The sequence below is a fragment of the Malaya genurostris genome, chromosome 3, assembly GCF_030247185.1.
Source record: "Malaya genurostris strain Urasoe2022 chromosome 3, Malgen_1.1, whole genome shotgun sequence".
Classification (NCBI taxonomy): Eukaryota; Metazoa; Arthropoda; class Insecta; order Diptera; family Culicidae; genus Malaya; species Malaya genurostris.
Window position 1 is genome coordinate 239,811,477 of NC_080572.1, and position 18,996 is coordinate 239,830,472.

Here is an 18,996-nt window from a genome sequence, read left to right on the forward strand (position 1 = left end):
AACTTCGTAACGTTTATAGTTTTTAAAATAAACTACTATTTTATGATAAAAAAAATTTTTTTTTCATCATTGAATTCAACTATAGGTATAAAAAAAAACTACTTGTTTTAAAAGTGTTGTGAGATACATACTGAATGTGTATAGTGACGTGATATACCTATAGTTGAATTCAATGGTGAAAAAAAATTTTATTTGATCATAAATATTCTACTAAACACTCAAACCCTGTTAATTAGTACTATTTTATGTATTTTTTTCTCTTGTCATTTATTTTACCCCGGTTCCATCCTTCATTTTATGTGGTTTTTTGACTCTGTTCTGCTTCGTAGGGCCTGCCGGCAGTGGAGTTTTGACCATCACGTAACTCTCAAAATCTGTTTTCTCACGGTGTAATCTACAGGTTCAACAGCTCCATAATATTATTCAAACTCCAAAGTGGTATAAAAAACAATTTATACGCTTGATTAGGAGCTTCTACCGCACCCGCTACATTCTCCATATGTGGTACCTTCTAATAATCACCTCTTTTCTTCGATGGAACACGCACCGACCGAGCAACACTTCTAAACTTTCGAGGATGTACGAAAATTACTCGATTTCGTTAATGAAAGATGAAAGGTTTCTTTGGAAATGGTATCCATCAATTGCCAAAGATGGAAGATTGGATTATTGGAAAAAATGTAAATAAAATTGGGTGTCCATCATCAAAATCGGTAAAAGTGACATCTTTAATTCCTAGCAACTGAAATTCTACACTGAGGAAAAAGTAACTAAGTGCTTAATAAGACTAAAGTTTATGAATCATGCAGAAATCAATTCCATTAACAGGTAGAGATTTTCATATGCAGTCTCATGAGTTTCTGGATGTATCTCATCAATAGTCCGATATGTGAAAATGTCACAATTTTGTCTTACGATTTAGTCATGACAAAAATTCGAACGAGGAAAAAATAATTTCGGATTCAAAAATATTAATGAATGAATTATTTTTATAAAAGGGAATAGTAAATCAATTTTATTTCCATTGATGCGAAAATTCAACTTGTATTTATATGTGATCAGTCTATACTATGGGAAGATTTTAAAGATATTTTCAGTATAAACACACTGAAAATATCTTTAAATTGTTTTTCAACAGTTGATACAAAAATGTTAAAAATAAACAAGTTCAGAATAAAATTACAGAACAGAGCTTACTATGTTACAAAAATGATGATCATACAACGTAAGCTATGAAACTGCTTCAAACATTTTTGTGAATTTCATGCAACTATCTTATGAATATCGGAGGAAGAATTTTCTGAAAGTCATAATTCGTACTTACGACTTTCGAGGATCATTTTGTCTGAGTGTACAGCAATCAAGTCATCTATGAAACTTACGCTCTTCGCTAGCAGATGGTGTCTCGATTGGCAAAATGCTATCGAACAGCTTTCAAATGACTGCATCTCTACCTAGTGGAATATGGAATATCGAACGAATGACGAACGCCGGTGCTGGGCGCGTGAGTGACGCATGCACTTGCGGGTTTCAATCAAATTGTTAGACTTGTTAGTCCATAATGCAGTATCACAGATCATAGATATTTATTGATGCCAACATTTTTTTGAAAATTGTGCACAGATTCTTATTTGGATTGACAATTTGGAAAAGTGTTTTTTCATGAATTTTCGTGTTTTGTTTTATGCATTATTTTAGGCATTGATTTCCAGGCTTGTTGTCTTATTCTAGATAGAAAAATTACTGAGCTTGTCTCTTCTTGCACTCCTGCATAAACAAACTTTTCTAGTGTTTTAAGCTAAAGGCAAATTATCAACTAAAGCATAATGAATTATGAAACGCTTATATTCTTCCATAAGTTTTCAATGCGTGTATTCACTTTTATTCGGTAGTGTTAGGGTAGTGAACCGGACAAGTGCGAATACATGCATTAAAAATATATGGGAGAATATGAGCGTGGAATATACTTGTGGAAGAATATTAGCGTCCGAACTCAGAATTGTCCTGGCACTGAACCGGATCTGATAGGTGTAGATAGATTTAAATTAGTCCGATGTCATTTATTTACCTACTTATTTATTCAATTGAAAGTTTCAACATCCACAATTCAACATGACAAGAAGAAAGCTATTACGATAGTTTATTTTTAGTTCTTATTTGCGAGTTTAAAATGATGTTTTGCAATATTCGAAAAGACATGGCGAATGGTTCACGAAGACTTTAGTTTTAATGTCTTGTTGGATAGAACATACATTGATCACGACATAATGCCAGTAACGAATAGCATGAATATCAAAGGGCCGAGATGATTACCGGGTGAATCTCAGAAAGAATGGATTCTAGTTTGGTTATTTTATTTTGATAAATGAATAAAACTATGTCATACATCTAGTGAAAATTCTCATTTTTGAGAGGTATGCCCACCTGTTGAAAAATAATTTGTGTCTCAACGTCTGTGGTACACATTGAATGTGCTACATTCCTAGCAATCACATTTCGTTGGTGACGCTTGAAGAGTGTGAATATGTTTTGACGATGGCAGGAGCTCAACAGCAACGGAAAACAACAAACCATAAAGCTGATAAAAATCCACCAGTGGCGAAAGCTGTTCCTACGCGAGTGACTACAGTGCAGCAGATAAAACTGAAAACTGTGACTCAGGTGGTAGAGTTTCAACCGAAACAAACCAACAAAACTCCAGTAACCAACAAGTCGAAGGGAGTTGGCTGTTCCGGAAAACCGACCCAATCCACGTCCACCGGATCTAAGGGACCGAGAGCGGATTCAGGAAATCATAAATGTAGAATATGCGGGCATCTGCACAAAGAGTCCACCTGCTCTCACAGGGACGCATTATGCTTCATGTGTCGCAAGAAGGGTCATATTGCGTCCGTGTGCCGCGAAAAGAATAAGCAACCGGTGCAGCAAATACAAGTGCATGTTCACGTGCATCAGAATGCGGCGAAGAAAAGTTAAACTATTTGCGCAGTAGTACATACAAATGAGTCATCTCGCATTAAATGAAGTCATGGAAATGAGTGTTTCCTCGAATAAAATTTAATATTTATTCACCGTACGTCTAGTGTATGTTATTGAACAGATTTCTTCCAACATCCTTGAATTTTATGAGTGAACTTTGATTTTTTGTTGAATCAGTCATGAAACTGCTAGTCGGAATACTTTGTATAAATGGAAAATAGCTCCCATTTATGTTTATAATAGGTATAATCCGAACGAAAGTGAATAGTATATTTTTTGTAGTCCGATCAAAATATTCAGCAATACAGCTCATCTTTGACACATACTTGAACAATTTGTTTGATTATGTTGTGCTAAGTTACCTAACAAAACGGTCTGATATTAAATTTGTTTGTATTAGAATGCCATTTAGAAGAAGTGAACAACAACGTAGATTGCAGTTTATTATTATCACAGATAACAGATGTCTGACTAGAATATTGGAGTGGAGTAAAAAAATTGGTTCTTAGTTCAATGTAGTCACTATCAGCGTGCCACAATCGACCAATTTCTAGTAATTGCTTTCGATAACTTACCTCCAATTTCGCAAAGCAATTTTGCAAACTGTATGTGATTGGACTTTTGCAATTACTTAGATGAAGTCGGGTCATTTCGCTGAAAACTATTCCACGTTTTTCAATATTCATATATAAACTACACACGTTCACAGTATTTGGTTTGCAAGGAACTAAATCTGAATTCAGGGAGTAAATTCTAAAACAGTAATCTGGAATTAAATTATGGCTCAGAAATCAATTCCGAGATTCAGGTTTGAAGTACAGACCTAAAATTTAGTTTCAGAATCCAGATCTAAAAGTCATATTATGAACTTTGTTCCAGAGTTCTGGAATTGAATTCCTGAAGCCGAACTCTTAATTTGAATTTAGGACATTTATTAAGAAGCTAAATTCAGTTCCAAAATCGAGCATAAGAAATCAGATCCAAAGTCTTAGTTTTAGTTAGTTTAAATTGAATTCTTAGCTCAATTCAAGTACCAACTAATACTAGTTGGGGGAAACCAACTAGTGAAACAACTTTTACATAACACAAGGTACTGATAGTAAATAGTTTGCTCAGTTCAATGTAGGTGGAACTAGTGCCCCAACAATCAAAGTCCTGGTATTACATTTCTTTTGTGAAATTTGGCCTTTCTGTTTCAACAGACTTCGCAGTCTATTCTTAGCGTACAGAATCATTGCATGGTTAGTACTACGATCCTATTGATACTAAGAATCCTTCCAGGTCGGAATTCGAACATACGCCAACTGGCTTGTAAGACCAACGCCCTATACATTACACCGCCAACCCGGGGTAATTAGTGCACAAGAAAATTTATTTTTAGATGAATTTACTCATAGTGTCATGTCATGTTATCTACTCAAACTTTGAGTTGGTCGTTAAAAATGGGTAGCGAACTTTGTTATGGCATAACACTTGTACTAAAGTTACATTTACCTAAATTTTGAGGTCATCACTCGTTATTCAAAATTGGGGAGGTGCACTTCAGTTGATTTTGGGTAGGTTTTGACCCAAAATTAGGTATCGGCTGGTAAGAGTGTATATTTGAAATGTTTTTTAAACTCACGAATAATTGTAATGTACGACTAATTCTTCAAAAATGAGTTATAAATAAAAACACGGTGAGCGACACTCCAATGCTTTATGATGGAAAACTACTAGACGAAAATAAATGCTTTATGATGGAAAACTACTAGACGAACCTTCTTTTTTCTACTTTCCGATGCTGAGCTCGGTTTTTTCCTCCCTTGTTTGGGTTCAGTGTAACCAGAGGACAAAATGTGTCAGCTTCCTTTACGCAACCCAGTATTATCTTGTCGAGATGCACTGAGCAAAATTATCATTTTCATATTGTATGATATTCTAATATATTTGCACTATTTTCATGTAACGAATGAATTTCTGGCCTAATCAAATTTATTAGCGTCCCTTATAACTTTTAGATAATCACACAACAAATATAGAAACAATTTATGAAGTGCATTTTTCCCACGAGGTTCCTTTCTTTTGTAACAAAATATCTTGATGTGTGCATCGTATATTGATTTAGTTGCATCTTTTGAATGAAATTTTTGTTTCAATTCGGTAAGATAAAGAAATATATATGGCAAATATGGTTCATTCTGAAAAGGCAATTGATATTTAAAATTTGAGAAATGCAATGTTACAAAGCAAGTAAATGTAAAAATTACTTCTGTTTAGTCGCTGAATATAGACACATGGTCATCATTGTTATCAGTCTCAGAGGATTCAACATCTGTGATCACTATCGCATCAGCAGAATTTTCCTTCACAGCTGAATAGTGAAAATTGCATCATTTCGCTACTTTTCCAAAACTGTATGTCATCACTATTTCTACGCTCACGTAAATCCTTTGCCCATTTTTACTCGCTTTTTGCCTACACGGTACACACAATACATGTGTTTGCTTGCAAAAAAATCGAATATCTCAAGACGGGAAGAAGAAACCCGACGCAACGAATGTTTTTGATTTGTGCTAACATAAGTCATTATGATCTTTGAATTCAATTTTGCGCCGCAATCTTAACTGAAACGTTGCTAACAATAAACTGTCAAAGTTAGGATTCGATCAGTGACGCGACTTGTGTCGACAAGTTAGGCCCGTATTCGAGTGAGTTGCGCTGCGATACGCTCCGCGCGTGCGTGTCGTTGTTGAAAAATTCACTGCTCCGAAAGTATTGATCTTTCCTCTCTGAAACTTTGCCAAGATTGAGTTAAACTTTATTCAACTAAAAAAAGAAAAAAAATAACCGCAAGTTTGAATTTTTTTTAAATTAATTTTTAATATTTTTCATTAAATTAACTTTAAAGGCTGTTTTATAGAATTTCTTATTTGAAAGATAAGGAAAAGACGTACATATCATGTCTTGAACGAATTTTTGTATCTTTATTAGATTTTACAGTATAGACTGTTGAAAAAACAAATTTTAAAAAATCATATCTCGCAAATTCCACGTACCATATTGAAATAAAAAAATACGTGTCGAATATTTTGGAATTCTTTACCGAAAAAAAAAGTTAGATGAAAAAAAATTGGAAGTGGCTTGGAATGCCCCATATATAACGTTTAATGGAGGCCTTTCTAGTTCCATTTACCAGTAAAATAAAACTCAAATGATTACTATTGTTTTAAACAAATGATGCGAATATACTGCATTGTTGAAAATACACAGTGGTCTTTTTTCACGCGGTTTATTTTACGCGGATTTCCGAAGTTACGCGGTTTTTTGCGCGTTTTTTTTTCACGCGGTACGTATCCCCCACGCAAAAAGAGATCTCAGTGTAATGGGTTTGTTATATGGAGTGGAATCGAAAGCTACAATATAAAAATAGCTGTGTTTTTATCAGAAACTTTTTGTCATTGTTTATTTCATATCGCGTTTTAATACTTCAACAACACTTACTTCTATCGGAGATTTGCTGCTACCAGGTGAAACAGATCAACTACGAATAGAAGATCATTGCACTGTTCTTTCAGGATCCGGGCTGTACTACTGATGAATCCCGTGAGGGAGCACCTTCTGATACTTGCGGTGAAGAAGTGTGACCCCGCAAATACCAAATAAAAATCTTACTAATCAGACAGTAATGAAAAAAATAAACATACCTTATTATTATTTTATGATCCTGCAAAATGTATCCTAGCTGGCAAGATATATCCTACTAGAAGCAGCTGATGAACAGTGTGATTCACGACCATTCTTATGTGAAAAAAAAACACCATAACGTAGCTCAGCTAATATTTTTCTCAGTAAATTTGCTAATTTTTTCAGTAACGGAACATCGGAAAACAGCATATCTTTTTCTTCTGTCATTAAGATTACGCTTCCAATAATGTTATGTTTCTATGAATCCACGATTCACATGACAAATCTAATGAATACTATAATTATATTGGAATAAGTTTTATTTTCGTATAAATTATATATGATAATCCTATCAACTCATTATGGTCACACTGTTTTAGGCTTTATGTACATGTTTAATAAAGATTATAAGTTAATATATGACTTCTATGAATTATACGATGCATACGATTCATATGACGAATCTAATGAATTTAAATAAGATTTTTATTTCAGTGTGAACTTTCAGTTCCATTCAAATTTCGGCGCGAAAAATTGGTCACTTCTGAGAAAAGGTGATAGATTTTACCCCATATTCCCCTACTGTATCGAACGTAGACTATTCTCCGCATTTCTTCTCACGAGATATTTTGAAAAAATACAGTTCAATTCACAAGTCATATAGGAGACAAACGCCCTGCTGAAAAATTTATGCAAAAGCTATATTATATTTTAATACCGGAGTTGCCGATTTTGGTATATTTGTTATTTACTGACGCGATCAGCAAATGAGCAATAGCAACGAATCAATTGGAGATCTCGCTAAAAAACATATCACTAACTAAACAATCAGACCTGCCTGCCTGTTCCCTATATCAAATAAAATAAATTTTCAAAAATTTTCATTATTTAAAAAATATGTTACTTTTTCAAATATTATTTCTCCATTCTAGAAATTTTACAGTATTTTACTTTGGACTTCTGCTACAACATATACAAAAAGACGAGTGGGTAATGTTAGAGACATTACCGGATGACGTGAATACGAATAAAATAAATGGTTCAGTTTCTTTGATATTAAGGAATCTGAATTCTGGACCTTGGTTTCTGGAACCAAATTTTGAAATTTGACTGCTAGAACTGAATTTTGTAATCTGAATTCTCAATTTCGATACTAGATTTTGGAACTGAATTCTGAAGCTGAATTCTAGAACTCAATTCTGGATTGCTGAACTGATTACTGAATCTGTGTTTTGGAACTATATTCGAGACCAGGATTCTGGCTCGGCAATGAATTCTCAACCTGAATCCTAGTAATGTACTCTGGACCTAGATTCTACAGCTGAGTGTTAGCTACGGAATTCCGGTTCAGGATTCAGTTCTAAAATTCGGATCCCGAACTCAGCTCCGAAATTCAAATTAATTCAGTTCAAAAATTTTCAGATTCTATTTCCTTAATTTTTGTTATTCTTCTAGATTGTAGAACTGAATTCATGAACCAAATTCTAATCCTGCACTGAACTGAATTTTGAACATGGATTCTGTAGTGTATTTTTGAACTGAATTCTGTAAATACAATTGAATTTTGAATCTGAATTATGATCCTAGATTTCGGACTGAAGTTCCAGAACTTCAGGTTCAGAACTCAGTTTCAGGATACTGAATTCTGAATTCCGGACAGAAACTTTGAAACTGAATTCTGGTCTCATACGCATCTTCAGTTTCAAGATTCAGATCTAAGCCCAGAATTCATTTCTGAAATTTAGTTCTAAAGCCCAGGTCTAGAATCGAGACCATGAGCTCAGTTACAGAATCCAGGCGCAGAATCAAGTTCTAAAATTCGGTTTCAGCTACAGATTCAGAATTCTGGAACTCGATTCTGGCCTTAGATTCTGGACGAGGAATTAAAATTATGATCTGGGTTGTGGAAATGAAAAAGAAAATCTGGTCTTGGATTCTTAATCTGATTTCCAGAAGTGAGCTCTAGAGCTGGAATTCAGAACTGAGCTTTAGAACTGTGGTTACCACATGCTACTGAAAATTCTATCACACATTGCTGATCACATCTCCAATAACGTGGAGAGAAAATTATGTTAAATGGAACAAAAAAAATTCACGATCGAAAACTTACCATTCACCCATATAATAAGCTCTTGAAAGGTGCTCCATAGTAAAGTGAGACGTATTTACGTCAAAAAACCGAAAAAAGTATGCGAAAAATTTTCTAATCAGAATCTATAAGATTGTAAACCTTCACTAAACTAATTATTTTTACTTCCGATTTGCATATTTCAATAAATAAGTAATTCTAAAAGTTCTTTAGATAACAAGGGCTAATTTTGTAGACTGTCCCCCATCTTTGTTCACTTTTCGTTGTATTTTTCTCCAATGCAAACGACTAGCAGCTAGATGACGCAACCGCTCTTGTTCGAAGTGAAACTCACACTGCAAACGATGTACAAAAAAACCGTCACGCAGCAGAACTGAATGCTTGATTCTGCATCTAGAGCTAAATTCTTAAATTTTATTTAGAAGCTGAATTTTCGATACTGGAACTGAAACTGAACTGTGGACCTCAACCAACCGAAATGATGCACTCGATTCATTTCCTGTTCAGTCAACTGCGGTAACGCAGAAATGAAATGTTGCTTACTACATCAGAATCGTCGGCTCGGGTAAGAGAAGGGCAAACACGCACCATAAGTTTTCTTCTTTCACACTCGTTGATACCAAATATTTCAGAAAACTTTAGTTTTGAATAGTTTGTGATTACAATACAATACATACAATTGAAAATGTTATCATTAATTGATGACCATATTTCAGATGGGATTTAGCGAAAATGATGTTGATACGTTAGATACAACAAGAGATATTCATAATCAAAAACTTATCATTCTCTCAGAGAGTAAATTTTGAAAAGGCTCCATAGTAAAGCAAGTCGTATTCACGACAAAATAAAAAAAACTGTTCTAATTTTTTCAACATAGTTCTTGTCGATCCCACCGTTTCTGAAGCATATATTATTGAAAATTTTCTAGGGATTTTTGCTTAGCCCCTTCTCAAAAGAAAGGGTAGAGCGAAAAGGGCAAAAGTTATGCAAATTGTTTCGTTTGGTCATGAATAACGCTTATGTCAAATTTGAGTCAAATAAAAAAACACAAAAATTAAATTAAAAAAAAAATTTTTTTGCTCTGCTGATTTTGGTATGTTTGCCATTTTCTGACGCGATCAGCAAACGAGCAATATCAGTGAATCACTAAGAGATCTCGCAAAAAAGCATATCACAAATTGAACAATCAGTAAAATTTTACATTCCAGTTCTGTTTCGGTATTGACTATTCCAACCTTCAGAGCTGGTTTTATGGGTATAATATTTTTGATCAAAACAAATTTGTTTCATTAATCTTATCACAAACCCATGTGTAAATAAGGAAGAAATAACGAGTTATTTTCAATCTCAGCAAAAATTAGCACATATTAGCATTACTCTGATCGTACGCAAATTGAACAACTTCTGAATCATACAAATCAGTTCATCCAGTCATCGAAGTCACGGGGTGACATCGGCGCCATCGAATAGCCGTGAGCACATAGCGACAGAAATGCGGTTACACTTCGTCGGAATAGACACGCAGTCATAACAATTCCGCGTTCCGTCCGATTACCGCAGCACGTTTCTCGTGTGCAATCCCCGCACACAGACACAGACAGACAGACAGACAGACCCTTACCGGCGTTACCACAGAGAGTGAGCTGACGGGCATTGTCCAATTCCAGTTCCAGCAGCCTCGGCCGGACTCACCGTCGTCGTCGTCGTCGGCGGCGCATTGCAAAGTGCGGTGAGTATTTGTTTTGGATCGCGCCGCGACTCATACATCGATTGCTCTGGACAGTCTTATCGCATGTTTTGCTTGCCAATGCCTCATACCACTGCTTTCGTGGCGAGCAATGCTGCACTTTTACCGTGACTGTTTTTGTTCGATTCCAGAGCTATTTCCTCGGTGATTGATGCTCAGTTTAGTTCGAAATTGGCGACAGTCGCGAAGTCCGTATCCAAATGGTGCGTAGTTTACCAAATTAGAAATTGTTTTTTGGATTGGCGGAACTCGGGATCCCGAAAAGTGATCACGAGCTACAGCGAAGATCAAGCATTGTTTTGTTTTATCAGTTTGATAGTGATTGACTAAGATCGAGTTTCATGGATCGTACAAATGATCGTAGCTCAAAACCATAGTTTGGGCTTATATCGGCTGCGCAAACCGGTTCCAAAAAATAGAAAAAACTCGCAGAAAGCACAGTTGTGACATAACCGCAGCTCGTTTTGGAATAGGATCGTAGTGGCGGCGTTCGAATTTGCCGACAATAATAATCGCAGTGTGCCATTCGTTACGTAGCCCATAGATTCGAAGTGCATGATCACGGTGCTTGGTGTTTGCGCGTGTGTTGGTGTTACCTCAAGCATTCGAGTGTTTGTGCTACTGAAGGTTGTGATTTTGAGCACCTTGGCGTGTTGAGTTTGACGGCATAATAACAGAACGATGGTGAACTAGCATAAAAAAAGGTTTCGTTGGAATATGAATGGTGATTCTAATAGACTTTTTTTAATGCACTTGCGGTTCCAATTCTAATTTAGTTTGGATTTAATCTCTTAGATTTAGACAATAGAGCATACTGTAGCCCGCAATTGTTGAATCTGGATCCGAATGAAATTCAGTAAAAACCGACTCGGGGAAACAATTGAAAAGAACATTATTTGACCTTCTGAATCCTAACACTGAAAATAACAATATTCCGGTGAATCGCTTTGTGAATGTGGAAATCGAGTCCAGTTTGAAGATACGGTGCAATTGAATAACGGCGATGTTGATTCATCAACTCGAACTAGATTATTGTTGCGAAGAGTTCTAGAACGAACATTTCCACTGATTTGACTGACAAGAATTGAGTAATCGATGTTGTTCGTCGAATCATCTGCGCCCAGTATTGTTCCGAACAGGATTTGTCCCACTTGCAGAGTGTCAAGTCCAATACGCAGCTCCTGGTTTTCATAAATATTTGACTAAAGAGAATCATTTTGACAAATGACCAAGAGCGAAACGAATAAATCTACGCAGCATTGATCCAATTCTGAGAGCTTAAGGTAGTGAGGACCAGAGCTAGTAGAAGTCATTTTCATTGAATCAAAATAGACGAATATGACGAAAAATAACTGGCACTCTCAGCTCCGCTTGCAAATTATGAAAACGAGACCCATGTCCAGTCAACGACGTAAGTGGAACTGTAGTTTACAAATTGTGTTCTCTCTTTTATTTACCCTTTCAGTCATTTTCGGTTGTCAGTGAAAACCGAATACTGTACAATGTCGATATTCAACTAAAGCTTTGAGAATCGATAATGGCAGAAAACGATTCACAATGATTGTTAACCTGTTGGTGCTCGAATCTATAGTAGTTTTGGTTTCCAAAGAGCTTCTGAGGTGTAATTATCTCGATTTGTCATATTTTAGACACTCTTTACAGCCAAACGTCACAGATTTTCCATATATCGATGAAAGAATGCGAATTGAAATTCGAAATTCGGTTTCGTTTTGTCGTAGAGGAACGAGTGACGCTGGCATTGATACTCCTTTTTGGGTCAGTGAGAGACGAAAATTCTTAATCTGTCTTCATTTGTTCTGGATCTGGATCATTTATGAATGAAACAGTCATCAAATGAATATGAGGCTGTTGGATTCAATTTTTCCATTGAGAACGTGTGACAATGTTGAGCTTATCTGTGAAAGGACTTTGCGACAATGTGAAAATATGTTGCTTTGATTTTAGTTGTTTATCAAGAACAAAACCCCATACGGACAGAATTCCGTTACTGGAATGTGAAAAAACCTATTTTAATCTACCTAATGATGTAATGATGACTTTCTCATAAAGGGTGATTTTTATAGAAGTATAGGATTTGATTTTCAAAAATAACACATAAAAAATTTAGAAAGTGATGAAACCTTTACTGGAATCGAAAAAACAATCAATATAATTTAATGTTTGAAGATGATTTCATGCAAATGTTGGCCGCGGCTCCGCTTTAGATGGTCCATGCGCAAGGTCCAATTTTGGCACATTCTCTCCAACATATCGGACGGTATTTTACGAATAAATGATTCAATATTGGCTTTCAGTGCGTCAATCGATGCTGGTTTATCCTTGTTGATATGAACCTTATCAAGGTCCCACAAGAAATACTCCAAAGACGTTAAATCACACGATCTTGGCGGCCAATTGACGGGCCCAAGAACGTGAGATAAACTGTTCACTGAAGGCGGCTCTCAATTCAGGAATTGTTTCGCGTGCCGTGTTGGATGTGGCACCGTTTTGTTGAAACCACATGACAGGCATGTCCAATTCATCCATTTTGGGCAAAAAAATCGTCAATCATCAAACGGTAGCGCTCGTCATTCACAGTAACGTTCCACCCATCGTAGCCTTTGAAGAAGTACGGCCCAATGATCCCACCAGCCCATAATCTACACCAAACAGTGACTTTTCTGGGATGCATTGATAGCATTGAATGCTTCTGGCTGATCTTCACTCCAGATGCGGCAATTATTCTTGTTGACGTAACCATTCAACCAGAAATAAGCTTCGTCGCTGAACACAATTTTTCCTTAAAAAATTGGATAACAGACAATGAATTTTGATAGTAAAATTCAATAATTTGCTAGCGTTGTTCGTTCGTAAGTCGATTCATGATTAAATTATAGACCAAACTGAACAAATTTGACTATAATACAAGACACGATTCATGCGTGATCTGTCAAAAACAGTGTTGGCAAAAAGATACCAGCAAAAAATCACCCTTTATAACTTATGCTTTCATATAAATTACTATGGAATTCTTCAAAAATATTTTTACTTGAATCTTGAAACAGAACAAAAAAGTTTCTTTGAGCATATACTACAATAACTTTTGAAAAAGCTTTGAGTCAAGTTTTAAAAAATATTTCATTTTCTTTTGCATTTAAATATAAATTTTAAACACACTTCACCCGGTTGTTCCGAAACCCGTAAGTCGGATCCGAATAAATTTTAATAGCAGTCTAGAGAGACAATGAAATCTTTCATTTGAATCGAAATTTGTGAAAACTTTGGTGTCTCTGAGAAAATAAAAAGAGTACGGGTTTGATGTTTAGCCCATTATTTCCGGAACTTTCGGAACCGGAAACTGGGATCAGGCATAGCTGAAATCGTTTTGTTTGATCAGTAACTAACACAACCTACAAATTGAAACAATTTTGAATCAAATTAAGAGGAAATTTTCCTTTTTTCGCATTATCGCTCTAAATGACGGATTGCTATTTCATATACATTTAACCCTGTATTTCCGGAACCGGAAGTTGGATCCGGATAAAATTTTACACTCACTGATAGGAACATAATACCTTTCAATCAAACCTAAGTTTGTGAAAATCTGTCCAGCCGTTTCTGAGAAATTTGTGTGACTTTCGATTTGGAGTTCACGATCACTTATTTTGGCACTTCTGGATTTGGGAACAAAGATCCGGTAGACCCAAAATCAATGTATTTGGTCATTAGATAGCCAAATCTGTTCAATTTAAGAATTGTATGGCTAACTGAAAGTATTTAGCTTGATTTTTTAGTGTCATGCTCTAAAACTGAAATTTTTATAGTTAGGTCTGTAATTCCGGAACCAGAGTTCGTATCCAGATTTGTTAGACCTTTTATTTAAATCTAACCTTGTAAAAAATGGTTGAGGGATCTTTGTGAAAATTATGTGTACTTTTTCATTCTTTTCTCGTTCCTCTGGAATCGGCAGCCGGATCCGGAAGAAATTCAACAGCAGGCTATGGGACAATAGACCCTTGCATATGAATCTGAATTGATGAAAATCGGCTAAGCGGTCTTCGAGAAAACCGAGTGCACTTTTTATTTATTTTTTGCACATTTTACCCCATTACTTTTGAACCGGAAGTTACTTAAATTCAAGTGCACTCTACCAATCGCTGCGATTGATATAATTACCGAATATTTAGGATCTGAACGAAAAAGTTATCTTTCGTGTTTTTGATAATTTGAAATAACTTAAAATCGCCAGCGAATGAAAATCTTTGATCTGGAAAGTTCATATTGCTGACATACAGAAGAATTATCATAGGTCGAAGATGGCTGCTTTGTGGAATACAAAAATAAATAAAAGCTCTTTAAATGTACATCGATGTTACTTGTCGGTTGTCCATAGCGTTCCAACAAACCAAATGCATAATAGTTCCAGTTATTTTGATTGGTAATCAATAATATTCATGTTTCGGCGTCAATGTTACGGGTTGACTGAAAATTATCAAAACACTATTTTAAGCAATTTGTAGACGACCGATTAAAGATCGACTGAAGTCTCATTGGAATCCGATCACCGATTCTTGTGAACAAAAAGTACGATTTCTAGTAGACGACTGAATCAATTTTTACCAACTCGCAAGCTACTGTTTTACATACTGAGACCGGACGTCATTCAATTTTTTCCGTGGTTTTAGACTTTAATATTTATCTCACAAATTTAATATTTATCTCACAAATATTTATTCTTCGTCGAAATTCAAACGCGTTTATAACAAAAAAGGCATTACTACTCCAAAACAGCGTTGGTGTTTGCCGAAAATTTGACAGAAGCTGCTCGATATTTATCAATATTGTATACAACATTTTCAATCCGGTAGAAGATGCTACAAGAACTCGAGTCTCTCACTGCATGAACCGTGAGAGAATTTTTCTACATTTCTTCGCTCCACTTCATACTCTGAGTATTTCATTTATTTAGTATTGAGTCTGATAATGATTGGTGCTGTGTGGAATTTACCAAGAGAGAATCGCCAGAAGTTGACAATTATCGCAGAAAATCGAGTCGATGATTCGACTTGATGATTCTCATACTAGGTTGCAATATTTCAAAACATTTGTGTGAAACATTCACATACATTTTCACCGTCATAACTTATACAAAGGTTATATGCACATAGTTAGAATAAGCAGCAATAGTAAAATGATTCTATCGCAATTATCCACTGCCCATACAGAATCGGATCACGAAACGAGAATAAGCGACCGTTTGTTGCTTCAGAGAGAATCCCTGTCTATTCTATGTTAAATGAACCATGCCGATTTTTTGTTGCTGCGATGATATCCGCCTCTCTTTGATGGATTCACTGATTGAATCGTGTGAAGAGTTGCTAGTGAGCGTTCTTTAATACGATAAAAGCCATCCTTGCTCCAAAAGGTTCATGGGAGAGGTAAAAGCTTGTAAAGTAAAATTTATATGTTTTTTTTATGCGAACAGGTTGCTATCGGTTTATTTACTAACCTGTTAAAAGTCAAGGACTACCCCTGTAGCGTATTGATACATACTCTCTTAGCAATGCACTTAAAATACCTCAACAGATAAGGGTTGGAAGGGAATGTCACCTATGTTCATCTTATCAGTAGTTTCGAAACACATTTTAACATTAGTCAAATGTCAAATCGTACTGTAATAACTTGGAGAAAATGAAATGAGTAGAAGAATTTGAGTGCGATTACCCTAGTTCTATTAAAATTCTTGTTCAGTCGTACCGAACCAATCAAATTTACAGCACCAAAGTCACCGTTTGTTGTTAGGAACAAATTAAAAATAGATAAGTATGCCGTCAAACCTAGCCAAAATGCCGCATAAGTCATATCGATTCCACACGTCTAAGCAGATTATCAGTGTCACATTTCCGTCGGGTGCCGATGCCGAGTGATATCTTGTGTAAGTTCGTTTGGTTTGCTTAACCGAAGAATAGTGAGTAGAAAAACGTATTAGTCTTAGCAAACGGTACTTCCGCAAACGATGCATCTAGAGTCTGGCGATAATCCGACCGCTTTCAGCCTACCACAGGTGTCCGATTTGGCCACCAGTACAGCCCGAATGACGGGTCACCAGGGTAGCAGTCCACCGGGGAGTCCACCGACCAGCCCGGGTGCCATCGTAAAGTCTTCCACCGTCGAGGTGCATCCGGTTATTATTCGTAAAACACCCAAGTTTCCCTCCCGGGAACGACACCTGGCCATCCGCAGGAAGAAAGTGAATCCTCAGAGCTTGGAAGAAGAAAATGAACCGCCAACGGAATGGAACTGTCTTTGCGATGAGGCTACTGACAACGATGGGTAAGATAGGCTTTTTGTTTTTCTATTTTTAATTTCGAACTTTGTTTTGTGCATATCGTAATACATACAATTCATACACACATGGAAAATCTAACTAGATTTGGTGTTGATGTCAATACAGCTCAATTTGTTGTAAAAGTAATGATATGGTTCATTTTTACTTTTTATGATTATAAGTAAGTTGCGGCACCCCTTCTATGTACATGTTGAATATGTCCCTTCTGATCAATACGGTTTTTTTTATATCGTTTATTTATACCCGGCTTTAACCATCAATACGGTTTCAAGTGAGGGTCCTCGGTCAACACGAATCTTCTTATTGATTAGGATCAATTGTGATTGCAAAAGGTTTGTATAGAGCATAATAGTGGAGAATATCAAATTTCGATAATTGCATTATACCCTAAATATTAACGTTAACGACACTGTCCACGACCAATTGAAGATCGTCTTGGGAAGATAATGACTGTTAGTTTGATGTAGGTCGCTACTTGCTATCGAGAAATCATCTGGGTTACCAAGTACATCGCAGGAAGAGGTAGTTTGTTATTAAGTATCATAGTTAGTATCATATATGTACTTTGTGCAGAAAATACGTGACACGAAATGACTAATTCCCGAAACCCTTAGATCTCTGGGCAGCCGGTTGTCCGGAGTGCCACCTATTCAAACATTCAATGCGTTTGATGTTTCATGACCAATCGTAACATTCGCAAGACATATCTTATGATAAAAAAAGAACCGGAATTTTCATTTTAAAATTCCCGCGCTTGTCCAATCGGTAAACTTTTATTCTCTCAACGTTGGCAACACTTTTATACACATTCTGTCAAATTTTGACGCATATCGTACGATTAGTTTTTGTTTGGTATCTCTACAAAGAAGTTGAAAAATTTTCGTGTGGCGATTTTTATAATGGATGAAAATTTAGAACAACGTGTGTGCATCAAATTTTGTGTTGCAAATGGATTTAAGTGTTCCGAAACGTTGAAAATGTTAGAAAAGGCCTTTGGTGAATCGTGTCTAGGAAAAACAACAATCGACCGAATGGCGCTTCGAAGGCGAGCTGAAACCGAAAAAAGAACGCCAAAGTCGATCCAAAATCAAAGTTATGCTGACTGTTTTTTTCGATATTCGTGGTGTGGTGCACTATGAATTCCTTCCGGACGGTCAAACGGTTAATAAGGAATATTATTTGGCCGTTATGCGTCCTTTGCGTGAGACCATTCGCAAAAAAGGCCAGACTTATGGAAGGAAAACTCATGGATTTTACACCACGATAATGCGCCGGCTCACACAGCGTTGGTTGTGTCGCAGTTTTTGGCCAAAAACTCAACCAATATCATCAACCAGAACTCTCCAGATATGGCCCCGTGTGACTTTTTCCTCTTCAGACTCAAATTGCCATTACGCGTTTTGAGACCATAGAGACCATAAAAGAGAATTCGCTGCGTGAACTAAAGGCCATACCTTCAGCGGCCTATAAAACTTGTATGGAAAATTGGATCAAGCGTTGGCACGCATGTATTGCCGCAGGAGAAGAATATTTTGAAGGCGATAATAAATAAATTTATTAAAAATTAAATTTTGCGTTTTTTAATAAAATTCCGGTTCTGTTTTGATCATAAGGTATACGATATTTAGACGAGGAACGATAAGATATTTCCCTTGAAAAAGACCATAACCAGTGGTCGAAACGTCGGGCAGTATATAACAGCCGTTCTTATTTAGCAGACCGCTAAAGCCGAAACCATAATTATTGCAAAATTCGCAAGACATTTTTTGTTTTTGTTCTAACAATAACAATAAGTTGATGCCGATCACGCAGCCTGCCTGGGTTCGATTCCCAACCCCGCCCATAAGGTCAGAAAGTTGAACTAAGGAGTGTATCGAAAATAAGCTATCCACATACATTTGTGTTGTATGCATGTATTTGTGGATGTTTTTTTTTGCTCAGATCACAGCATGCTGTTCGTTTGGCTGTCAGCTTTCGTTTGATTTCTTGTTTGTGCGGTTGAAATTCTGCGTTTTCAAAAAGTCGCGTATTGAAAAGAAAGTGAAAATGAGAGTTCTGGACACATGACAAAGTGGCGAAGCGGTTTGGAATTCATCATGCCAGTGTTAAAACCATCATTCATAAGTTTGGGAAACACTATTCTTTGGATGAGCTACCAGGAAG

General features: G+C 36.2%; 1 protein-coding gene across 2 annotated transcripts in view; it reads left to right on the top strand.

Moving 5' to 3' along the window:
* Positions 1-18,996, top strand: part of LOC131435793 (four and a half LIM domains protein 2) — a 412,903-nt gene that overhangs the window by 79,116 nt on the left and 314,791 nt on the right. Inside the window, exon 1 of one of the 2 annotated variants that reach the window (XM_058603995.1) lies at positions 16,561-16,817. The exons of the other annotated variant lie outside the window; for it this stretch is intronic. Coding sequence (XP_058459978.1) covers positions 16,579-16,817 — 239 coding nt within the window. The 5' untranslated portion in view covers positions 16,561-16,578. Of the gene's footprint in view, positions 1-16,560; positions 16,818-18,996 lie in introns of those variants that run through there. 2 annotated transcript variants of the gene reach the window in all.